This window comes from Drosophila melanogaster, chromosome 3R, assembly GCF_000001215.4.
Source record: "Drosophila melanogaster chromosome 3R".
In the NCBI taxonomy this organism is placed as follows: Eukaryota; Metazoa; Arthropoda; class Insecta; order Diptera; family Drosophilidae; genus Drosophila; species Drosophila melanogaster.
Window position 1 is genome coordinate 3,455,085 of NT_033777.3, and position 27,183 is coordinate 3,482,267.

Here is a 27,183-nt window from a genome sequence, read left to right on the forward strand (position 1 = left end):
GGGCTGAATTAATAGAGACCAAGGTGACAAAGGGGTTTTCAGTTACCCCATAAGCCTTAATAAAGTACAAATAAAAAAAAATTTTAAAAAATTGATCGGATGAGGCAATAGACGATCTATTTGGCAAGTTTTTCCACACAACATATTCTACGTTCCCTCATTCCGAAAAACCAAAGTGGAATCTTATATTTTGTCCCACTTTAAATGAAAGCTCACTGCTTTCAGAAGTTATTAAGCCTGTCTATTCGAAAGGTCCCGACGGAATCCCTGGCTGTGTGCTCAAAATCTGCGTGGAAGCCTTGTGCAAGCCTCTACTCAAACTGTTTACATTATCTCTGGAGCCTTACATGATTTCTGTTGATAAAAAAAGTTGCAAATTGGATGCAAGCAAGTACAGAGGCTTTCCCGAAGCTTTTTGAAAATTGTATCATTCCTAATATGCAGCACCTTTGTAGGTCAATTATATCACCATGTCAGCAAGGTTTTATGCCACGAAAATCATGAACCACTTACCTTTTGGATCTAACATCCTTCATAACACAGGGCTACAAAAATAATCTTCAAACAGATGTCATCTACACTCTTCAGTACAGCACTTCACTCTGTTAATCATTCTCTTCTATTGAGGAAACTGGATTCATTAGGTTTCCCTGTTGATCTTCTAAATTGGATTTTAAGTTATCTGAAGGTAGAATGCAACTTTTTTTCTTTAAATGTTCTCTTTTTTTGTATTTTCCGAGTCACATCCGCTTCTTTTTACCTAATTTATTACGGACCTTCCTTTAGTAATAAAACATTCGCGTGTACCTATGTACACAAATAATGTTAAATTATTAATTAGGATTTAGACTTACAATCCGATCTAGATAGCTTTCAAATATGGCGCCGTGATAACATACTAAACTTAAATGGCTCCAAGTTATGACCTTTTGTCGTATCAATCCAATATACACGACATACACTTTAAGGAGGGGCTCTTTGGACAGAATAACACGTGTTGATGATCTTGATGATCTTGGACCCTATATTAAAATTTTCAGACCATATTTCGAGTATTGTCAATAAGGTTATGGGTGTGCTGGCTTTTATAAAAAGGACGCCAAAAGAATTTGATGATCCTTACACGACCGAAACCTTATTCATTTCGCTAGGCCGTCCGATTCTTGAGTATGTTTGGAGTCCTCAACACGCAGTTCACTCGAACCACATTTAATAGGTTCGAAACAACTTCTTACTGTTTTCCTTGCGGCACCTAAATTGAGATGCCTTTTAGGCTGACGCGCGATAAGCTATGAGCAAATCATAAGCGAGCATAAGATGGCAGAGTGAGAGCTTGGCGACAAGCGAGCTAAATTGTTCTCTTTTAGTTATTAATGTGAACGTGATGGCGCCCACCCCCTTAAAAAGGTAAAGAGACGTAAAAGGGTGTCAAATTAACTAATTAATTGAATTTTCCACGTTTACCTCCATTTCGTTCTGGCGTTTTCTCACACCAAACGAAAAAATTTTAAAAAATCATGAACCTCTGAAAGGTTGCGGAGAGCGTTTATCCCTAACGGAATTCGTACATATTCGAAATGCCCTCCCTCTGCAGAAATAGCCTTCTTCGGAATTTCGTCCCTTCAACTTAAATTTGATGATACCCGCTTGATAAGTCTAGGGTCGAGAAGTCCTTAGCTCTTCCCAATTTATTTAGCACATTACTTATTATTGCTATGATCACTTTATTTTTTTACTTCCTATAATCTACATTCATTTTACATTTTCTCTCTCTTGAGGCATCTTTCTTTTTAGCCACTAGGCACACGGGATCACTCCAAGGTGAATAGCTGTCTTATTATTTTCTGTTGCATTAGCTTTTCTAATTGTCTGCTTACTTTCCATCTTTCTTTAAGCACTATATGTTTTGGCGTTAACGGGTATATTATTCTTTGTTCTTATTTGATGTTTAAAGAAGACAAATAGTGTTATTTTTTATTAAACTCGTTGGTCTTTCGGAATACACGACGCTGCTACTGTCGCTCTATTTTTCTTGTATGTTGTTTAGTTCAAAATGCTGTTCGGTTTTGAATTCAACCACTTTTATTATCTCTCCTAAAAGCAACTTGTGATATGCTTCAGCATTACCTCTATCAAACTTTTTTCTGCCACTGTCCTGTAAATACCGTCTTACAACTGTACCTGAATCGATATGTCTATTTTTGATTCGACCTTTATTGTATACAGAGTTGATATATAATAGTAGTATAATAATAATAATAATATATATAGTAATTTTAATTTTCAGTTTCGTATTGCATACGGAGAACCATTCTGCATTCGTTCAGTATGTCAATAACTGTCTTCAGCTGCCGTTGTGCGCTGCCCAATAGATGTGAATGTCTGCGTCATTCATTTCTTAATTAATTGTTTACTTTATGTGTATTTTATTTAATATATAATAACGAATCCACGGTAATTTATAAGGTAAAAAAATATAATCTTTATTCAAATAAAATTACAAGTGTGGAAGCGGAGACATTCACGTCTTATTCGTAGAGCAAAAGAATTAAATCTAATTGTAAGTTGCGAAGCTAACGCTTAGCAAACCCTTGACTGAGACATATTTACTTCTTTATGTGTTAAGCTAAAAGAGGCTCTCTTATGTAATTTTATGAATTGAGCGCTATCTTGAGTTGATCGCGCATGGATACTGGATAAGCCAAGGATTTGAGCTGCGCAAGCGGTTTTGACCCTTTAATGGGAGTCGCGAATGCGGCTGCGGATTTTTATGTCTGGATTGGGTGCCCTCTTGAGTGGATCGCGCATGGATACTGATAAGACGAGAATTTGAGCTGCGTAAGCGGTTTTGACCCTTCGGTGGGAATAACGGATTCGGCAGCGGATGTTTATGTTTACATTAGGGCAGGCTGGATTTGTTATTGTCACCAAAATTGGGGTTCTTATGGAATACTTGAATTTATGACTTATATCCTAAGACATTCTATGATTTGGTGTATGGCTGTTGCTATGTGGTAATGTATGTGTGTGTGTGTAAGTATATGTAGTAAAGTGTTATACTATGGCACATATGCTACTATATATGCATCCACTAGTACTCTAAATGGCCGACCTGTGGTATACATTGCTTTTAACATTACTATTGTAGTCAAATATTATAGTTCGCCTCGCAACATTCACACTTTATCATTTGCCCCTGTGCTCGTAACGCATCGTTCGCTGCCGTCGAGCCGTTTTACTCTTCTTACCTGACCATTCACCAGACCACAACCGACCAACGACGTACGCCAAACGAACCACCTGTGATGACATCGACCGACAATCGTTCGGCGGTGATTCATCCGATTGAACCGTTTGTAGCGACATCGAGCCACAACCGTCTATCGAAGTCCCCAACCTGCCCCTGCACCATTTTAACCCCAACTTTGTGGGCATTTTTAAATTTTGTATAAAGTCTGGACTTTACATTTCTTAGGTGTGTCAACTCTTTATTAAACCAAGGAGGTTTAGAGATTTACGGATTGTACATCGGAACACAAGAGTCAAAAATGATTTAATTGCGGTATTAAACATATTAATGGAATCCGTCATTATGTTGCAGGAGTAAAGATCGGACCTATTAAAGCCAGCTATAAAATTGTTTAGCCTCTGAAAATTTGACTTGCGAAAACAGTGAGTTCGCTTTGTTGACTTCTCTAATTTTACTTTTAATACCGTACCTATGTCGATTGCCATCTCGAAAGTAGGATGATATGGATCTTCAGGTTGAGTAAGAGGTGCTACCCTGGACAGAAACACACTTTCAGGAAATAGATCCAACAGTCGACCAAGAGAGTTTCGAATATAATTAACTTGCGACAGCGATAAGTGGAGCAAGCAGTCAATAAAGTCATTTTGTGCTAAAGGGAGAAGGATATTCGATTTTTCTTCTGGGGATCACGTTGTGCTATGTATATTAAAATCACCTAGAACTAGCAATTGGTCCCTGTCACACAGTTTATTTGAGATGGATTGGATTGCGGACAGATGATTCAGATATTCTGGGAATTTAGAAGATGGCGGAATATACGAGCAGGTAATATAAACTGATCTGTTGGAAAATTACAGCTTTACACAAATGAATTCTAAATTACGGGTCTCGTCAAAAAGTAACTCCTCCGGCGAGGGTAGATCTAAGAGCAATCCACCTCCCCGTCGAGAGGGACGGTCATGCCTGTATATTGTGTATATACCGGGGAAGCCGTCGGAGTTAAGTATCTCCGGCTTTAACCAAGTCTCTGTGAACATTCTTATATGGGATGCAAAAGAACGGAACAATACAATTTGGTTACTTTGGTACGCAAGCCTCTAGCATTTTGATAGGAAATAGTAAGATTAGATGTTAGTTTTTTGAAGAAGATGAAGGTGCGGATGGTGCAGTGGTCTGGTCACATGAGGGAAGGTTATTTCGCACTGGCCCCTTTTTCTTATTTTTGATCTTAGCTTCGAACTTTTTTACCACCATACTATCGGCCAAAAAATCACCCGAACATATGGTCGAAAAAAGCTCATTTGGGGCAGTTATCTTGAAAGATGATATGTCCCAAGCGTAAGAGAAGTTAAATTTTTCCACTTTTATATTATCGGCTTTTGTTTTGTCTTGTATATAAGACAATACATCAGATAATGTTAAATCAGGGAAAAGGAGAGAAACGAAAATTTGTTTCTTTATTGGAACCACCGCGAGGGGTTTTAGCCCTGCAGATTGTGTATCTGAAGTGCCCACTTGTGCCGGTATTCCGGACTCAATGTTCCCTTGTGGTGGTAAACTAATCGAGACAGGTGGAATCACTGATTGAGAAACCAATGCAGACAATTCGGAATTTTTAGCAATCACAGGGTGGGGCCGCTCTACAGCGGATTGATCGGATTGCTCCGAATCTTTTTTAACTGCCGATCTTAGCAACATTTGCGGATTTGCTGCGATTGACAGCTGATCAGTTGTGAAGTCCTGTTAATCATTTGCCCGTGGTTGCGGGGCGTTCGCCTTAGGCAGCCTGCCACCAGCGGCTTAGTATGCACAATTCTAGCACATAGCCAAAAAATCATTTTTGGCTGCTCAGGTTTTATAACCTGGCTAAAACGTAAAGGTTAAAGTTCGATATAGGTATTTGAGTTTTGGCCTATTAAAACGTCCCTTCGCCTTCAGTTCAAAATGATCAGTGAAGTTTTATTAATTCCTTATTTTTAATATTATAGCTTGATATCGTTCTGCTTAGGCTAATACACTGATTAAGCTGAAAGAGGAATTGGAGCGGATGCGGTGGCATGGATGTTGGGGGATCGCTCCTTCGGTAGATCTGCCATTATGTGTTCATATCAACTAGGTTTTGATCGAACACTGCTGATGCCCTTATTTTAGGGCGTTGGAGTGGCCGTGGCAAAAAGTTTTTTGCAATTCGATAAAAATGTACCAGACTAATAAAACTATGAAAAAATATTGAAGTTTCTCAAAATGTGGGCGGGCCGCCGACCGGTTCGGCGGCTTTCCGACGTTAGAGCGGGCTAGGCAAAATAATAATATTATAAATAATACCGACAAGCTTTACATAAATGTTGGCGTGGCAGCTTTGGGCGGTTTTAGGGCGTTATAGTGGGGCGTGGCATTATTGAGAGTGCTTTTTTTGATGAGATAGTTTTGGTTAAGTCAGCTGAATAATCCATCTTTACTAAAACAATTGTGAAGTTTTGAAAATAAATATTTTAGAAAATATTGTTATTCCGCATGGCAAAACAAACTGCCTATTAGTTATCTTATATCTTGTGCGCTAAGTGCCAACACTATATGACCACCAGAGCCATTTTGTGATGCTGATTTCTAAAATTGACTGAATTCCCCATCCGGATTAAATAACAATATTTAGACCACAGTCTTTTAGAAAATGTTTTGGTTCTCTACTATACACACTTCAGAATTTATGTGACCGTCATTTAAGCCCGCTGTGTAGACCATCTAGACTTGAGGACTTGCCACTAAAATACGATTCTTATCTAAAGCATACAAGCCGCATTTAATTTAAGACACTAATAACGATCGGATTGATGGACTGTGCTCAACAAAATGTTTTGCGTTGTTAACACATTCTGTTGAATTACACACACACATGACAGAGAATAATATTTGATATAGGAATCTGTAGATTACAGTATTCAAAAGTCAATACTTGTGCTTGCCGGAAATCACTTCCTTCATCTCTGAAAATTCAACATAAAGTTTGTAATTTTTTAAAATAATTCCAATTTATTAATATCAATATCACTCAATATAATTTAAGGCATTTAATAAGAATACTTGAATTCCATACGAAACAAATATTGAATATTGACCTGCGCAACATCATATACTATATACTCGTTATATAATAACGATGACTTTAAATGTTCGTCAGTAATGGTTTCTCCGTAAGGAATTTCAACCCCATCACTTCTTATATAGCTCTTAGTAGGATCTGGCATGGTGCGACCACGACCGAAACAACTATGTTTATTATTTGATAGTTTATTAATGTATTTCGCTGAAGTGCATTCCATCATATCGCCCAAAGCAACTTCAGATAGAAGCATTAATCCAGTAGAGTTTTGTTGACTTGTGCAACAATAATTTGCGGATTTTGAAACCATATCCGCAAAATAAATGCCTTTTCCGAACATATAACCTGTTGGTGGCGCTTCTGGGGGAGCAATTCTTAAACCATGCGATAATATACCAACAAAATTAGTTAAACGTGATCCGTGCCATAATAATTTTCTGTTATGTAGCTTCTTAAATGGTTTAAAGCGCCTTGCTTCTCCTTGGCGAGATACTTTAAATACATCAACAATTTTTAAATCATAAGATTTGTGGGTAGATGCATGAGTGTTTTTTACGTACTGGCTAAGAATCGAAAATTCTTCACTATTTTTGTCTAATGCCACCAACTGAGTTTTAATCTGTGCGTAATGATTATCTAAAGGATTACAAGCATCAGATACATCTTCGCTTTTGATTATACTGTACGCAACCTCTATCTCAGCTAATGAATCAAGCATTTGTCGCAAATCTTCAATTTGTTGATGTGTTTCAATTAATGTTGGTAATTGAACTCCAAAATTATGAGGAATTAACGTATAAAACCTATTTGTTGCATCAATAAGTTTTGCAGTATTGGAACCACATTCTAGTACATTATAAATTTCCTTCACTACTCTGTAAGCAGATTGGATTTGATGAGCACTGAGCTTGCCCAGCGGCATTTTATCCATGTCGATATGGAATTCCATCAATGTTTTATTCATTGAGTCAATATCAAAAATCAGCTTTATTAAATTTTGCACAGAAATCTCTAATTTGGAAGTAAAGAAATGGCTTTCGTGTTTTACCAACTTTTGGTCATCATCATATTGAATTTCGATTGGGTACATTCGACCTGTTCTTTTAACAAAGTTATCTCGTTGCTCGTATTCATTTCCAGTTTTATCTGCATATATTTCTTTAAAATTTCTTTTTGCAGACTCGCTCGTGTCGAACTCTTCAAGTTTTGAGTTTCCAATATTTGTTCCAATTCGACCCCATGAACGAAAAATCCAATATCTGAAAAAAAGCAAGCGCAAAATTATTGTAAAAACTAAACACGATTATTTATTAGTGAAAACTATAATGAATGCAAGTCGACTATCCCGACTAGCGAAAATACGAATTTCATCATGTTCCTGGGTATCGATAGAAATTGGTAAATTAAATACGATAAAATTTAAAAATTGAAGTCTAAAAGTTTTTTGTTAAATCGTTAGAAATTTACAGGAGTAATAAAAATAAGAAAAAATATCAAAACATTTTGCAAAATTGTGGACGTGGTAGTTTTGCGCGGTTTATGGACGTTAGAGTGGGCTGACTTGCGCTGCCTCTATGTCTCTGGAAACTGTATACTCAATAACAACCCTCTAGCTTCTGTAGTTCCTGATCCACTTGGCTGGCCTGATCATGATTATGTGAATACGTTACTATATATACATACGTTATACATACATATATACGTTACTATATATAAACAAGCCAACGAACTAGAAAGGTTGGCTCAGTGCATAAAACATAAAATCGATGTGCTGACCCAGCATTGTGCCGGAAACCCGTGCGCAGCCGGCAAACATATCATATATTTGCGTGGCCGCGCGAGTTTTTGTTAGCTTTAAGAATCACTTGAAGTTTCAATTGAATTTATACTTATCAGAATAATGAGCGGCAGCTCGTGAATTTCTACTTCGACTAAACGCTGTAAAAACATATTTTTATCATTTACTTTTCCAGACCACAGGGCTGGTAGTCAAAAGAGGAAAGTTCCTCAACATAAAAAATAATCTTTTCCTGCTCCCCGGAGCAGCCGGCGAAGGAAGCCCTTCACCTCTGGAGAGAAGTCTGACGGATGACAACATCACAAGACGGTGCGAAACACCTTTAATGAATTGGCGCTCAACTAGTGTTAAAAACAACAACAAACAGACAATCAACGCAAATGTTACATCAAAAATATTCTTCTCAACAGAAATTATTTAAAACAAAAATAAATTATTAATCCAGCAAATTACTAAAACACGGTCTCATATCAATGGGAATAAAAGTAAAATTTAATAATTATTTTTTATAACAGCGCACACGTTCGCTTTTCAGTTATTATTGTTGTTTTATGTTTCCATTTGATTTAAGTGCGACATTCGACGCTGCAGCCTTTGTATTCATTTATTGTTTGTTTGTCTTTGGTCAACTGCTACCCACACAGACAGCTTTTGTATACCTAAGCGAATTGAACCAGACTCTCACAGTACAGGAATAATAAACCGTACTTCACCGATAGCGAAAATCCAGATTATCCTCTAAAACGTGTAACCGCGAATCCCCCGTAATGGCGATAGACCCAGAACAGCTCAGAGCTGTAATACAGGTAATTGTGAACAACAACTTAGCGGAAGAGGCCGCCAATAACCAACTCGCACAAAATTAAATGCCTCAGACAATTCAGGAACTGGTCAGCCAGTTAGCAGCAACACATGTCGCGCCCACCTCAGCCGTGGCCCCCATAATTAGAGCCTACGAACCCATAGATATAAATAATAATTTTCCATGTAGCGTGACTAAAGACGCCGTTAACAGGAATCATACTTTTCTTGGCAGCATATCGCATATTTAAACATTTCAACGGCACCTCTCGCTTTTACGAAGCGGTGATAAAGTTTTATTCTCGTTTGGCACCGTACTGAATTTCGATGCTATTATAAATTGGCTCGATTTCGCTCACAGTGACAAGCGACCAATGCATGTCATTGAACAAGACATTAACATTTTAAGACAGGGAAATGAGTATTATGATGAATTCAAAACAAACCCAACTTACTCACAAACAAGAGTCATTTGTCTCACGAGCCGTCGACGGAAAAAACATTGTGCGAAAAATTCCAAGATGGATGCAACCTCACTGACGTGCTTTTCGCGGCAAAGCCGAAAGAAATGCAGTCGGGCGTGGCTTTAACGTAAGAAATGGTACGTTTATGCAGCCAGTTTTGCAAAAAGTCAGAGAGACAAAGATTGCAAACCTACTGCAAAAACACAGGGTCGTCAAGTTGACAAGTACGACCCCATGTCCAAATAATGCCAAAAATCCGTATTTCCGCATAGGGCTCAGGCTTACGGCGACCCGCACAATACGAAAAATTACAAAAACAGCGGCACACCAGAGCCTATGGAGGTCGATCCTTCATTTTCTAAGTTGCTGCAGCCGTCCCAGGCAGCTGCCTACCGGAACAGAAGACAAACCACCTCCGAGCGCACAAGCGCCGTGAGGAAACAACAGAAAATCATTACGCAAAATGCGGAAGAAAAGACAGGGGCATATGCCGCCTCCAAAGCGGAATCTAAAATATGCGACGATGCCATGCCGAGTATGATTCTGACTACGTAAATTTTTTAGTGGAAAATCCCATCATCAGACAAAGAGTAGCAGGGATACCACTAAATTTCCTTTTAGACAACGGCGCGTCAAAAAATTTCATCCGACCTCGCATATAGCTAAAGGGTATCCGCCCGGTGATGTTACCTTTCGAAATTTAATCAATTCATGGTGCCACCACTGTGACAAAAAATGCTTCGTCTCGATCTTTAATTTGAAAGCGAAATTTTTCATTGCTTTCCCAAGAGAACCGTTATATTATAATGATCTCCAGGACGTAAAAGAATAGGGAAATGAACTACGCCACAAATGAACCCTAATGCGAAAATTAAGAGGTGGAAGGGACGCATCGAGGAAACTGGTGCGAAGGTAGTCTATAAACCGGGGGAAAAAAATTTGGTTGCTGAAGCAAAAAAAAAAAGTGAATACTGTTTCTCCGATAATTTTTGATTTAGCGTTGTCCTTAGTCAACTGGATGGGTTTTCATCCTTAAGAAGGACAATGTTATCAACAACTAGACCAGGCTTGGCACTGTGACCGCTTCTGCAGTAAGGTAAAATATTTTTTCCCTCAAGGGACCAAAAAATTTGCTGCCAGCATTCGAAAGATTGAAGTTTAAATTCGTCGCAGCAGGTCCAAGTTACAAGTTACACAAGTTACACACCAGTGGTCTTAAACAAATGCCATAGTCGAATTTCCGAAACCAGAGAACATCTCCGAAGTCCGCAAATTTCTAGACCTTAACGGCTATTTTTGAAAATTTGTCCCTAGCTATTCGCGGACGCGGGGTTGAACTTCATACAGTCGCTAGTTCGATCGGCCTCTCTAGTGTCTTGCTGTAGCGAGATAACGACAAGCTGTTACCAATCGCATACTTCAGCCGGTTAACAACAGAGCTCGAGAAGAAAATGCACATCTACGAACTACGAACTATTGAGTTTCTACTTGATTGCTCTTTCAATTTTGAATCGTCAAGATCGTAAGTGTATTCTTAGAAATTTATCGACGGCTTTCAGGTTTGTATTTTGCAAGTAACATTACTAATAATATTCATAAATATTAAATTTTTATTTAAGTGTGCTTTTTTATTTTCCATTTCGTTTCATTTTCCATTATATTTTCCTTTCCTTCATTATTTTTGTTCAACAGCATTAAACAGGTATATATTATCATCTTTTTATTTAATTATTTCAATTATATTAAGATTGAAAGTAACTCCGTTGGTTACGCAGAATTGCATATACACAAACAGTTCAAATGTGCGCAGCCAATAACTGCCGCTAATTATTCTTTGCGCTCATGTTCCCGCTTTAACAGAAACTCGAGTCGCTATTTCTGCCGTTTCGTTGTTGATACTCTTGCTATGGGAAGCTGACAATTCTGGAAACGTTACCGCAGATAATACAAGGTGGTATTTTTGAAGCGCAAAGCGGCTGTAATTTATAATCGAGCGGATTCTTTGTAAAGCTCTGAGTTAATTTCGTTTATTGAGTTCGTTATTCAAGTGAATTTTGAGCTGATCGATGGGCTTCAACAAACATTTAGAAAAATTGTCAACGAGCTCGAAGCACTTGATTTTGAGGAAATCGAAAGTAACTTGGCTGAGAAGTTTGATGTCATTCTCGTAACGCTTACATCCTGGATTCGCGTGTGGTCTGAAAGCGCGACTCACAAATGCACTCCCACTCAACTATCGTGGCCACCAACAGCGTTCACTAAAGAATAGGGCACCCTCTTAAGCTACCCTCTTAAGCATAGCCGTTGGAGGCTATGCTAACTTGGTTAACATGGGCTTACCCACCAGCACAGTGCCGCAATACCAAATGCTTCAGGGTAGCCAGGTACAGGGAAAGGGTGCCAGTGGCGGACCAGAAAGCTGTGGACTGGATGAAATATCACAAGACCACGGAACATGCTTCTGAGGACCACGCCAGAAGAACAGGATGCCCGGCAAGACGACCCAGAAGCAGGAGCAATCGCAACAACAAGGAAGAGCTTACGGTAGCGTTCCATCTTCAGGATTGCCACAAGAAGGGCCCAGAGGAATTATTTAACCACCTTACGCCATGCAACCTTCACAGGGTGGGAATCAACAAATGGGCCAAGGGCCATTTAACAGCATGATGTTCAAAAAGCTTCCGCCGATCCCGGGACAGGCAATGCAGCAACAGTGCTTGCAGCAGCAGGCTCCCCCGCATCAACAACCACATCGCCAAAGAGATCTATATGCACCAGATGCCGCCCAACTAAATTGCCACCGGTGGATACGTATCTCGTGGGGAAGGATCTGATCATTTCGCATGACAGCGTGGAATCCACTACGCGTGTATTTTACCGAAGAAAGCTGCCTACAAAGGCGCACGTATGCCCGGTGAATCCACTGCGCCTCTTTATGGCCCTGCGATCTGGTCTGCCGACTTGGTAATATTGTTAGATCCTGTTCTTTGGCAGGTCAATCCTGTTGGCTTTGTTGCTGGACCACTTTCTCGCCGAGATGTTCGACAAAGGAAACAAGAGAGAATGCTATAGTCGAGTTTCCCTACTATCAGATACCCGTTACTCAGCTAGTGTGAAAGCGAACGCGAAAATTCATCATTTTTCTCGGATATAGATAGATATTGTGGAATAAAATGAGCAAAAATTAAAAATTGTTCAAAAGTGAGGGCGTGACCGGTTCGGCGGATTTAGGGCGTTATAGTCGGCGTGGCAACATGGATCAACAAACTTGTACTGCGTCTTTGTCTCTAGAATCTGTATGCAGAATCTCAACTTTCTAGCTCTCATAGTTCCTGAGATTTTTTCTAATTTTATTAGTCGTTTAAATTTCTATCTATTCGACAAACAACTTTTTGCCACGCCCACTCTTGATATAAAGCCGCCAAACATTTCACACCCACAGTTTGGAACAATTTTGTTCATTTTATTCCCCAATATCTATCGATATCCCAGAAAAATTATACATTTTGCGTTCGCATTACCACTAGCTGAGTAACGGGTATTCGATAGTCGGGGAGCTCGACTATAGCAATATCTCTTGTTTTGTATGTTCTCTATCTATGCGAAAACATAAAAAACCTGAAAACGCATATCCAATTGCTGTCTATGCTTTTCAGACAAACTTGTTTTACAGCAAATAAAAAAACCATCCCAAAATATATTTTTATTCGCGGTTTGTCTGATTTTTTGAAATCGAGTCTATCGACTTTGATTAAAGATAAATGTTGTAATGAAATAAGTAAATTTAAGATGTTTCATTTTCTGAGTATAAATTATTTTTTCGTCACAAAAGTTGATAATACCTTTGTTTCTTAATGGTGCGCCACTAATTTTAACATCGTTAAGAGGCGTTTGATAATTGAACCTTGCAAAACTACTAAAAACTGATCTCTACCGGACAGCTAATTTCGGTCTGGATAGCGGACAAATCATTAAAATAATTTATGATCTTGACCTCTCCTGGAATGATGGTCCTGTCTGCATATTGTATAAATACCTGGGCAGAAAGTTCTGCCACCGCTGTCAAATATTAATGCTGCCGCTTCCACTTTAAGCACAAACTCCTTTAAAAAAGGTACCACAATTCAAAAAATTCTGATTCTTTTTAATTTTATTATTTGTGTGACCAATTTTTATTGATATGCCAAAAACGTGTTGGTTATGCATAAACCGTCGAACTGGTACCTCCTCACTTTTACTGAATGTTTTCAAGGAAATACTATACAGATCTTAAATTGTTTCATTTGTATTTACAAAATGTATTACTTTTTAAATGTGGAAAATAAAACCCTCTGAAATCTCAACTTCTTTGTGGACAAACGCACAATTTACACTAGTGTTTTTGAAAAAGTGTACGAGTTAAAATACTTACTTCTCCTTTTTATCCGCTTTTAAAAGCTGAACTTTGTAGTAGGAGTTCTTATTTCTCTGAATGTCAGTTAAGCCAAGAACAACACTGTATTTATTGTTACTGTCCACGTAAACATGGGCGATGTCCTCGAGCCCACTGTCCGGATCAACAGCTAGGCCATCTTTTACTTTAAATGTCCGTGATACTGGCATGGATTTTGTATATATACTGTTCGAATTTAAACTTTTTGTTGTTTCCTTTGGAATTCTGGATTTTGGATCTGTTCCCCAACTACAAATACATGTGCTATTTATATATTTAATAGCTCCTTCTGTATCGGCTTCAACAAAATCTAAAAATTCAATGGGCACAATATGAATTCCGAGCTCTTCTGCAAACTTCATACGGGTGGATTTTTTTTGTATTTCTAATTCTGTTGATATTATTGCTATCGTGTTTTCCGATATTTTAACTTCAAATTTACCGCCCAAATTTTCTATTCGCTTTCTTAGCTCTTTATGCTGGTTCTTTAAGCCTATAATTGAAAACTTTAAATTGTATAATGGCGGACTTATACGAGGTATTGTTGGCCTGAAATAAAAAGGTAGAAAAATAACTATTAAATAAAAAACAAGACTTTAAATAATGGAGTGCACTTAATAATGACCGTGGGCGATACAAAAACGAATGTTTTGTCTTAAGTTTTTATGTAACAAAGCCCAAAGGCCCTTTTCCCCTTGTAGGCGTTCCGAAAAACTAAAGAGTTCCAATACCGCAGCATTTTTATTCATGTTAGAGTAAAAGGGTATACTAGATTCGTTGATAAGTATGTAACAAACAGGCAGGAGTTGCCGACCATATAATGTGCGGGTGTGGCAGCATAATTTCCTTTTTTTTCGGAACTCAATGAAAACTATTGTAGTCATCGGAAAATATTTATTTATTTTTATAATGTAGTTACATGTCTAAAGGTTTAATATATATTTTTTTGAAGATTAAATCTGATAGGTGACGTCCCCCATTCTCCATACATTGCGTAAACCGATTTCTGAATTTTGTCCTGACTCTTGTTAGCATAGCAGGTGTTATGTTGGCCATTTCTTCTTGGATGTTGATTTTCAAATCTTGCAGGGTTCTTGGACGGTTCACATGAACACGAGATTTCAAAAAACCCCATAGAAAATGGTCTTCATCACTACAAAAAAAAAAACAATAGCACCCTCGGGAATGACATCAAGAAGAATCTCACACGTGTTTATGACAGAACGATCGGATAGTCAAAGGGAAGCTGCGTGTTTGCGCGCAGAACACCGTGGAGATCGCAATATTGACGCTCCCACTGCGTCAATGTTCTCAGGTGATCTAACGGGTCGAGGGAGTCCAGTTCTTCGTTTTGTCGCACTTGCAGTTTGCCTGAATGCAGTGACCTATGTAACAAATGATTTGCGGTCTGGGACGGGAGCCAACAGGGCTAAATTAATGCGATTCCAAAATGCAGGCTGTGTGTAATAAACGAACATCCTCTTCAAAAGTAGGCCTCAACGGCAAAGGAACCCTCCTCACCCTCCCTCCATACAACGCATGATGGCGACAGAACCGTGTCGGGGCAAAACTTTTCAGTAGCCCCTCTTGATCGCGACACCTAGCGCTCCGCTATGATATCAAGAAACTGTATGGTGCGCTTTAAAAAAAGAAAGTTATGCTGCCGCATCCTGTATATTCTTTATCAGGATCAATAATCGATCTGTCTATCTCAGAAACTAGAAAAGCTAGAAGGTTAAGATTAAGAATACAGATTCTAGAAACATAGACGCAGGGTTTATTCACCCTTGGCGTCACGACACAAATCCGCCAAAAACTGCCACGCTCACACTTTTGAAAAATGTTTTGATATTTATACCCGTTACTCGTAGAGTAAAGAGGTTTACTGGATTCGTTGAAAAGTATGTAACAGAAAGAAGCGTTTCCGACCATGCAAAGTATATATAGTAACGTAATATTGCCTTCCTCATAATTAACTTATACAAAAGACAAAGAAACTTTCTAGATATTGCGCATCCACTTAGTAACCAAACCCAGCCACTAGGCGGCAGGCACACAGCCACGTAGTACATAAGATTTCTTTTTTCCATATGTATGCAAGTTATCCAACCCATAAACATAGAACCCTTCCACAGTTTATAAACAAATTTAAATTCTCAATCTCGTCGGCATTTCCTTTGTCTTTGTTTTTGTCATTGCCTTTGCCAGCGCTTAGCTACCCGCTAAAATAAACAACCCAAACTTAACGTAAACACAGCTTCCGCTTGGAGACCAAACCACGACCAACTTATTGCGCTTCAATCAAAAACTGCATCGATCAGCATAATTCAATTTCACTATGCAGTGGAATAATTTCAGCATAAAGCTTTTATCGAAAGTTCAGAAAGTTTCAAAGAAAAGCTTCTGGCCGAGGTTGATTGGATTAGGACTCTGAATTTGAAGATCAGTCTGATTCGGGAGGATAAAAAGAACGGTTTACAAATGTATCGATAGATAAGAATAAGTGTCTTGTATTAAAGTGATAAGTTGAGAAGTTTAACACCAATAAAAATATTAAAAAATAAAAAATTATTTTTTTAAATAATTTATACCGCAAAAAGTTAATTGGCGCCCAACGTGGGGCGGTGTACTTAAAAGTTCTAAATAAATATTAACGAAAATAAGTTAAATACAAAACGGAACTCTCGCCGCCAACAACCCATATTTTTAGTGGAAAAATTAAAACATCCACAACAATCCAACGACACCTAACTACTGTGACAGTGATCGTGAATAAACTTAATTGGAAATCAATAAATGCAATAATCCAATTAAGAATTTAATATAAAAGGTGAACTGCATACTTAACACTAATTACGAGAACACAATAATAAAAATCAGAACTCAACTACAAACCCAATTAAAACAAAAAAAAAAAAAAAAACGTAACAAAATCAACACCAAGAACGAAGGAAGAGCTGAAGGCAACCCCCCCGCCACAGCTGGATATAAAATTGAAGGAAGACCCCAATAAATAATAATCAAGACGACCCAATTGAAGGAAGACTCCAAAATAATTAAGACAAACCAATTGAAGGAAGACCCCAACAGAAGATAATCAGAACAACTACATTGAAGGAAGAACTCCCACGGAAAGTATCGTGAGCAGATAAACAATAACACTAAGTCTTTAAATAGAATCTAAAAATTAAGATCAAGATACCGAGAGTACTACAAGCTTTAAAATTAAACATTACAATATAAATTTTAAAACAATCTGGAAGGTCTGATAAATAGTTTTGAAAATTTAAAATTAACAATGGCAACCGGAGGTTCAGTACCAACCCTTTCTGCGGGCGAGATATCCAGCGCCAGTAATCTGACAATGGAATTGTGATAGGTTCAACAAGTAGTACGGTATTTTTGGTAGTTGATGAAATAGACTTGGCTCTGGAGCTCAGAGCTTCTGCTTCGCTTATATCGCTTATATCTATGTATTTTTACTTACATTTATACATATACATATGTATGCAGAAGGCATTGACCACTTGAGCTGCAAAGTGCATGCTCAGCATTCCCACGCTCCGCGATCGGCTTATGTATAAGCGTTAGATCGTATTACTGGGGCGCTGGAGTGCTTACGTAGTTTTTGGTGGTCTTTTTGTATATTTGTATATTTATATTTATTATGACAAAGTGTCACAATGTATTGACGCTATGTTATACCCAATCATTTATTGTATTCTTAGGGTAGATTAGTCCAATATGCTACACCTCCCTTTTTAAAGAAATGACGTAATATATGTAGTCATTGAGTTCTCAATATTAATATTGTGTTTAGAAAGGAAAAAATTTTTTTGAAATTGATTTTTCTTATTAATTATTAGCAATGTTTTGTCTCAAAGCATTTTTGTATAATGACAGAATAATACAAAAAATGTATGTTGAATTACGATGTTTTTGGATTTATGTTTAACTTTCTTAGAAGGAAAAATAATTAAATTTTTTTTGTGGTTTTTTTTTTGTTTTGAGGTTGATCAGACCTTTTCTTAAGTGAAATGAAACGTTTCATTGATTATATATTTTTAGTCTATCCTTATGTACTTTTTGCTTCTTTTGTTTTGTATCTCTAATTACTATGTTATCTCTGTCTTCTATGGTTTCTACAGTATAAGGGCCTATATATACTGGATCTAACTTATGACCCGATTCGTTCCTTAGTATAACTTTATCTCCTATTTTTAATTGAAAATCTGAAGTTTTCTTATCATAAGGTTGTTTTCTATAAGACTTAGCTTTTTCTAACAAAAGTCTAGCTCTTTTATATGCTATTTCTAATCTAAATTTTATTTCCTTTGAGTAATCTTCTATATTATACAGTGGTTCTATTCTATCTGTTTTATTAAAATTTGCGAACTGCCTTGGTAATCTTCCAAACACTAGTTCATATGGACAGTAATTATGCATGACTGATGGTGTTGTGTTGAAACAATATGTAAAGTATTGTATCCAAACGTCCCAATCAGTTTTATCTGCAGAGATGTATGAACGAATGTATTCATTGAATGTTCTATGACTTCGTTCGATTGTCCCTAAAGTCTGGTGGTGATATGCAGTGGATGTAAGATTTTCAATTTTCATATATTTACACATATCTTGAATTACATTGTTTTTATACTCGGTACCCATGTCCGAAATGAACATCTTCATTGGACCGTACTTTAGTATAAAATTTTCGAATATAGCTTTTGCGACAGTATTTGCGCTCTTATTCGCAACAGGTATGGTTACTAGATACTTCGTCAAATCACATATTAGTGTGACGATGTATTCGTTGCCATATTCTGATTTCGGTAGTGGACCAACTGTGTCCACTATCACTATATCAAAAGCATTTGTTGGGGTTTCTGTGTGAGTCATTGGGGTCTTTGTATGTGTCGTTGTTTTTGACATTTGGCATTTATGACATCTACGTATGTACTCTTTTATATGACGAGTCATATTTTTCCAATAATAGTGTCTTTTTATTTTCGCTAGCGTTCTTGTAATGCCTGTATGACCTCCTTGAATTGGATCGTCATGATATGTAGACAGTATCGATTGTATCTCTTTTTCAGTTTTTATAATGGTCACCGGCTGGAGTAGCGCTACTCTTAATGATTTCAATTTTATATTGCCCATATTTTTGAAATTATCTATTTAAATGGTTTCAAAGATTTTTTCACTCGGTGCCAATTTGAGTTGGCTGATTTTTAGTATACCGGCTTGCATTTCAAGCCTTTGGAAGAACTGACCTAAATCAAAAATTCCATTGGTATATAAATCGTCAACATCAATTCTTGCAATAACTTTATTTCCTCGTTTTAGTAAACAAATAGATTCAGTTATTCGCAAGGTCACTACTTTTCGTACTTCATCATTTGTTATGACTTTTAGATACATTTTGGATACTTTGCCTAGGCAATAGTTCCTTATTTGTTACTGTACAGTTTTCTTGTCTACTTTGTTGCCTGGTAGTGACTTTCAGGACTTTATGTTGCATGTCTTTGAGTTCCTTTATATTTATACGTGAGAGTGCGTCTGCTACAAAATTATCTTTCCCCCTTAGGTATTCTACTGTGAAGTCGTATTCTTCAAGTTCTAGCCGCATGCGAGTTAATTTAGAACTGGGATTAGTCATAGAAAATAGGTACGTTAATGGTCTGTGGTCCGTTTTAATGGTGAAATGTTTGCCATAAATGTATGGTCTAAAATGGGTAATTGCCCAATGAATTGCCGCTAGTTCTTGTTCCGTTGTACTCTTATTGCTTTCTCCTTTTGTAAATGAACGTGATGCATAAGCTATTGGGAGCTGAATCCCGTTACGGTTCTGAGTTAGAACCGCTCCGCAAGCTTGTTTACTAGCATCCGTTATAATGCAAAATTCTTTGCGAAAATCAGGATATTGTAATAGTGTGGGGTGCATAAGATTTTCTTTTAGGTATTCGAATGCGTTCTGGCATTCGCTTGACCATTCAAAAGGGACATTCTTTTTACATTATCTAGTTATGTGCCGTGAATAGTCGGCGAAGTTCCTTATAAATCGACGATAATAGTTGCAGAATGCTACAAATCGTCTTGCACTGTCCGTATCATGAGGGACAGGATAATTTTTGATGACGTCATATTTCTTGTCATCTGGCAATACTCCTTTGTCTGTGCATTTGTGACCTAGGAATGTCACTTCGTGCATGAAAAATGAACATTTTTCTGGATGCAACTTTAGGTTATATTTCCTACATACATTAAAAACGTCAGTTAAGTTTTTAATCATGTGTTTTTCGGAACATCCTATCACCATTAAGTCATCCATGTAAAGGAATGCCTGAGAGGGTTCTAATCCCGAGAATGATATAGTCATCATCCTCTGAAATGAATTTGGTGCTATTTTAAGACCAAATGGTAATCGCGTGAAGCGATATGAGCCATTGCTCGTTGAAGAGGATGTTATAATCCTAGAGTTTTCCTCAAGTTCTATTTGGTGGAAACCTGACATCAAGTCAAGGCATGAAAAGTATTTAGCTCGACCTAGTTTATCTAAAATGTCATCAATTCTAGGGAGTGGAAATTTGTTAGAAAGAAGTTTTTTGTTTATTTGACGATAGTCAATTACTAATCGCCATTCATTTTGAATTATGAAGTTATCAGAATTTACTTTCAAAAGTGAGATATCTGCACCAGTATCTATGAGAAATGTTAGTTTATTTTCAGTTGAATGATTATAGAAGGTTACGAATATATTAAGACTATAATTGATGGAATGAACTTTTACATTTATTGGTTGTTTCCTAAAGGGTTCTGTTAGTTTTCCGACGTATTTTGCGCGATTCTCACACTGCTATTATTATTACCATGGTTGTAGTTTCCGCGGCCTCTCCCTTGGTTTTGGCCTCGCCTACCTCCACGGTTATTATAGTTATTATTATTGTTGTTATTGCTGCCTCGGTTGTAATTTTTGTGGTAGTTATTTCTTCCACGATTATAACCCCGGGCGCCTCTATTATAATTATTTGCACCTCGTCGATAATAGAGTACAGTGTTACTTTGACCTGTTATCTCTGTGCAACTGTTTACAAATTTGGAGATGGCGTCATTCATCTTTGTGAATGTGCCTGCTTGCATGATAAGTTTTACCTTATCAATGGAGCAATTCTGTGTCATTGCTTTTACAGCTGTTGTAGTGCTGTATTTATTTGCTAAGGACTGGCTGAGACCTTCACTGATATAGGCACCTTCAAGGGCCTTTGTCAGTTTCTCCACCTCTTGGGTGTATTGGTTAGCCGTTTTATTTCTCTGTTGTAGATTCAGAAGCTTGGCAGATATCACTTCTACCGATTCTCCTTTTACTGCACTTGACAGTTGGGTAATGATTGCAGCAATCGTCTGCTCATTACTTATAAGGTTTCTTACATGGCCTTTAAGTTTAGTTTTTATTAGGCTTATTGCTGTCGTTTCATGTGTGCTCTTTAAGCTATCTAGTAGACCTAGAGCATCCAAAAAACTTTGTAGATTTTCTGGTTTACCATCAAACTCTGGTATCAGAGATGTGGCTAGCCTGATAAATTCTATCAATGTCTGTGCCATCTCAGAAATTTTTATTGGTTCAGATTTAAATTCAATTCGGTCGCTTCCTTCTAGCGTTTCAATGTCACTATCGGACTCAGCGCCGCTTGATTGAACAGATTCGTCTAGTTCTTTGAACTGGTCTGTGTTGAATTCAACCAATTGACTTAGACTTTCTGGTACATCTATCAGAATATGCCTTCTTTTTCTGATGTTATTTAATCTTGTGTTTAGGGATTTTATAACCCTCAAACATTTGTTATTATGTTCAGATGTGAGCCTATTTGCATATTTATTTACTAATGTAACTATATTATTATATTCTCCTACTAATATCTCAATATGATTTTTCAAAGTTTCGGATTTTATTACTGTGTCTCTATTGATACATTTATAAGACTTATCGAACCTGAAGCGAAATTCGTCTATTCGTATCGCTATTTCGCTCCATTCCATTCTTGTCGTAAAAAAAAGTTTTTATTAAGCTTTCTTCTAATCCATATTATTTTTTTTTTAAATCTGCCCTATTTATATAACGTCTTTTGATGATCTTGTTATGCTTAACATAAATTGTAAGCAGAAATTGTAGAAGTAGTACTATTGTAATGATCAGCAATAAGATCCACAACGCATTTATATCGTCTGTGTGATCTATAATTTTTACGTTATTAACTACGTTGGCAGTATTGTCCTTTGCCTCACTAGAATCGCTAAACCATCCCATTTTTTTTCTGTTTATTTTCAATGAAACGTTTTTTTTTTTTCTATTTATGAGTTTTTTCTCATTATTATGATATTAATTTATTCTTCGAGAAAATCAAAAATAAAAAAATGTTTACGTTTAATGAAGATAAGAATTGTTATATTCTGTCATTAAAAAAAATTTTTGCAGCTGAATATATATATACTCAGTAGCGGAGACGTGGAAATATTAGTTGTTAATAAATGTGGTTGGCTCACATATTTGTTTACAATATAAAAAAAAATTGTCCAACCGCATTGTTAGTAAAAAGCCTAACAGATATTAGTGTTTTTCAAGCAGCGGTTTCCCGCATCGGCTTGGGTTTAGAAATTAAAATTAAGGCAAATTGGGGCATTGGCATTTATTTATGCTGCCCGTTTGCGTTGTTTCGCACCTTGCGAAATCTTGCTTTCGATGTCCTCAAGACGCTCTTTGTAGCGTTGTCGGGATGCCTCGTCTCTGGCCAACTGGGTCATTTCCTTAACCAGTCGGCGTTGTTTAAGTAGCTTTACCCTTTTTCCGGAGCGTTTGTGCTTCTTTGGTTCCTTCCTTTTCTGCCTTGCCCGGTACTCAGCTATTGTGAGTGGGCGTGGTCCATCTGCAGGATTTTGCTGCAGAGCTTCTTCCAACGTTGGCAAGTCCCTTTGTGTCGTGGGCAGTGCGTTTGAGAATTGTGGCTCTTCCGCCATCAATTATTATGTTTTATAATGTTATTTGAATTTATTAATTTATTTAATTTATAGTCGAACTAAGATCAGTCGACTTTAATTATTAGTACAATGGTACACTTCGTGTGCGTCCTGCAATGGTTCTGTCACGGTCGCCATGTGATAGGTTCAACAAGTAGTACGGTATTTTTGGTAGTTGATGAAATAGACTTGGCTCTGGAGCTCAGAGCTTCTGCTCTGCTTGAAACGGTTTATTCGAATAATCAAAGTGTGCTGAAGTTGGGTTCAGCTAACCCGCACATACATTGCTTATATCTATGTATTCTTACTTACATTTATACATATACATATGTATGCAGAAGGCATTGACCACTTGAGCTGCAAAGTGCATGCTCAGCATTCCCACGCTCCGCAATCGGCTTATGTATAAGCGTTAGATCGTATTACTGGGGCGCTGGAGTGCTTACGTAGTTTTTGGTGGTCTTTTTGTATATTTGTATATTTATATTTATTATGACAAAGTGTCACAATGTATTGACGCTATGTTATACCCAATCATTTATTGTATTCTTAGGGTAGATTAGTCCAATATGCTACAGAATTAATAAATAGATTAATAAATGTACAGTTGAGTGAAGTGACCAGAAAAATTGAAGGGATAGAAGGGAACCGCTAACAGAAATGAAGTGGAAGACTATAAGATCCAAACAATTGACCGAACCATAAAATGCGAAACTACATTAAATCCTTACCTAAGTTCACAGGTGAAATAACACAATATGTAGGCTGGAGAGAAGCGGCAGAAACAGCAATGAGTCTATATAAAATTGAAAGTGAACAATATTTTATCGCCTTAACAATTCTACGTAATAAAATAATGGGAGCAGCACACGATGGTCTAACCAACCATGGTACCGTTTTAAACTTTCAAGGAAGTCTTTCAAGATTAGATTTTATTTATAGCGATAAAAGACCAATCGATATACTCGAATCAGAATTAAGCATCCTTAGACAGGGACGCATGACCATTTCAGAATTTTACAACGAAGTAAACAAGAAAATGACTTTACTCATAAATAAAGCTATAATGACTTATGAAAAGGACAACGTTATAACCAAGGAAACAAATAAAACAATTAGAAGCAATGCTCTTAGAATTTTTATTTCTGGATTAAACGGTCCAATCTTAGAAACACTCTTCTCTCTTAACCCACCAGACGTGCCAAATGCTTTGGCAAAGTGTCAGGAACTAGAGTCTAACAACTTTAGAGCTCAATTTGCAAATAGGTATAATGGATTTAGAAATAACAATAAAAATCAAGGAAACAACCTTAGATTTGACTCTAGAAACGAGAACTTCGGAACGAATAACAATTGGAATTTTAATAATAATTCCAAAGTTCAACCACCACCAGAACCTGTGGAAGTAGACAGCTCCATAAGAGTTCAAAATCGTCCGTATAAAAATTATAATCGTCCTAGGAATAATAACAGCCAGTGGAATTATAATAACAACCGACACCATTTTAATAATAAACAATACCCAGCGCAAAAACCGAACACAAGCGCACGTCAGGTAAATCAGTCCGATTTATTTTATTTACATTTATTTTATGAAATTGAGGGTTTAGAATCTGATCTATTAGTTGGATTCAATCTGTTAAGAAAGATTGCAGCTAAATTAGATATCGAGAAAGGAATCATGAAGTATACGGGAAATAAAGATAAACTCGAATATTTTGACGAGGAAAATAACGATTTAGGTTTAACTGAGGAAAAAAATATTTTTCCATTGAAAGAATATATTATCAAAAAATACTTTGATGAGCAAAAGGTATTTAAAACCGAAACGGTTATTGCTGAAGGCAGTTTATATAGTTCGGGATCTGAAAATCCTGAGAACGCCGACGTTGAATTATCCGCCATTAATAAAACTAATAGTTCGGGATCTGAAAATCCTGAGCACGCCAGCGTAGATATATCAGTTTGGGATCGAAAAATCCTGAACAAGCCGACGATGTTAATTCCGTCATTTTTAAATCAAATAGTTTAGGATCCACAAATCCTGAGCACGCCGTCGTTGAGTTTTCCGACAAAGAAAACATTCATAACCTAAATATAATTTCAAATCAAATAAAAGATCTTGAAAATAAAGTTATGAATAAAATTGAAAAGGAGCATTCTAAAAATAATATGCAAATTCCTTTTCGTACCGATATTCGAGGAGAAATAAATACTGACAATGACAGGGAAATTTATAGCAAACAATATCTTTATGCTATGTCGGTCTCAGATTTCGTTAATAATGAAATCGATAGAATGCTAAAAGAATAAATTATAAGACCAAGCCCTTACAATTCACCAGTCTTAGTACCAAAAAAAGGTCAAAACGAAGATGGGTTCCCAAAACATCGACTAGTTATTGACTATAAAAAATTAAACGAAAGCACAATACCCAACAAATACCCTATGCACGATCCGTCTGTAATATTATCTAACTTAGGGAAGTCAAAATATTTCTCAACAATTCATCTGAAATCAGAATTCCACCAAATTTTAATGAAAAATTCAGATATTGAAAAAACCGCTTTCTCTATAAATAACGGAAAATTCGAATTCTTACGTATGCCATTTGGGTTAACAAACGCCCCTAGAATATTTCAAAGAGCAATGGATGACATATTGGGAGAACAAGTCGGAAAAACTTGTCATGTTTATATGGATGTTATAATAATCTTTTCTAATACAATTGAACCACATTACACTGATTTAATTCAAATAATTAATATTTTACAAAAAGCACATATGAAAATTTCTCTGGAAAAATCTAATTCTTTAAATTAGAGACAGCATTTCTTGGTTATATTGTTTCTCACAATGTAATTAAAACAGATCCTGAGAAAATTTCCACAATTATGAAGTATCCGATTCCACAAAACATTAGGGAGCTTCGAAGTTTTCTAGGCCTCACCGGCTATTACCGTAAATTTGTCCGAAATTATGCAAAAATTGCCAAACCTCTAACCAAATAAAAAATTTTTCCTTTGGAAAAATTTCTAGGAGAATGTCTACAAAAATTACAATACAGTTAGATCAAAGACACTAGAATAACAAGATGCGTAACGCCATACGATTTTTTGGCACACGATTTTTTCGCCGTGGCTCTAGAGGTGGCTCCAGGCTCTCTCGAATTTTTGTTAGAGAGCGAGAAAGCGGAGAGCGCTACAGCGAACAGCTCTTTTCAACGCATAAAGTGATAGCAGACAACTGTATGTGTGCACACGTATGCTCATGCATTGTAAATTTGACAAAATATGCCCTTCACCTTAGAAGTTCTTTGACTTTAAATCTATATTATTTTTGATCAATTGGTACCATGCGAAAAATTCTTGTTTTGCATTGCCCTAACGTTATTATTATTTGAAAATGTACATATGTACAAATATAATTATGTACATATTATCACAAAAATAAATTTCAAAAATGACTTTATATAAGAATATTTGTCATTAGAGTATTCATCTTGCGGCGGTTGAAAAATTAATAAGGCAATGATTGCTGAGTGCTTGTGTCCGCACTTCGTGCCTCAAGATATGACCAAAGCAAAGACACTAGAATAATTCTATTGTCTTTGATATTACTTTTGCAATAAACAGTTATCATATTTAATTATTTAGTATATTTATTAAGTCATTTGACTTAATATGATGTAACATTAACATTAGAAGTGTTTCAAAAAAAATATTTCGCTTTTAAAAAATTGTCAGATGAGAGACAAATTAGAATTAAACATAAATATAAATGTGTAAACGGTAGCTAATTCGAGCGGCGATTTTAACAAACAAATTTAAAAGGCTTTAAAATTATAATAGTCAGAGCGCTAATTTTTGAAAATTGTTTTATTTCATCATATTCCTACGAAATTGGCAAAAACTACCCTAATATGTACAATGTAAATTCGTTTCTTCGATCAGAATTGATTTCGGCCCGAAAATCGGCTTCTAGCACAACATATATATACGCGTTCTCGTCTCTTGTTTTTACTCACACAAGCAAGCAAATTCTATTTTTAGATTTCTTACGCTCTCAGCGGGAGCTAGCGGAAAGAGAGAAATTTTGGACGTCACTAAAAAAGTGTCTGCATAGTGCCAAACCAATGTATGGCCGTTACGCATCTTGTTATTCTAGTAACTTTGGTTAGATGACCTAGCTGTTAAAGCTTTTAACGAACTTAAAAATAATTTAATAGCACAAGTGGAATTAGTTCAACCTGATTATAACAAAAAATTCACTTTAACGACAGACGCATCAGATATAGCTATCGGAGCAGTTTTATCACAGGATAAT

The 27,183-nt window shown here is 36.7% G+C and overlaps 1 protein-coding gene across 1 annotated transcript in view; it reads right to left on the minus strand.

The window, feature by feature from the left end:
- Positions 1 to 6,266: 6,266 nt before the first annotated feature.
- Positions 6,267 to 27,183, minus strand: part of Parp1 (Poly-(ADP-ribose) polymerase 1) — a 125,704-nt gene continuing 104,787 nt past the window's right edge. The window contains exons 5-6 of the mRNA NM_001110982.3: positions 13,825 to 14,394; positions 6,267 to 7,609 (exon numbers count right to left, since the gene is read on the minus strand). Of these exons, the coding sequence (NP_001104452.1) occupies positions 6,319 to 7,609; positions 13,825 to 14,394 (1,861 nt within the window). The 3' untranslated portion in view covers positions 6,267 to 6,318. The remainder of the gene's footprint in view (positions 7,610 to 13,824; positions 14,395 to 27,183) is intronic.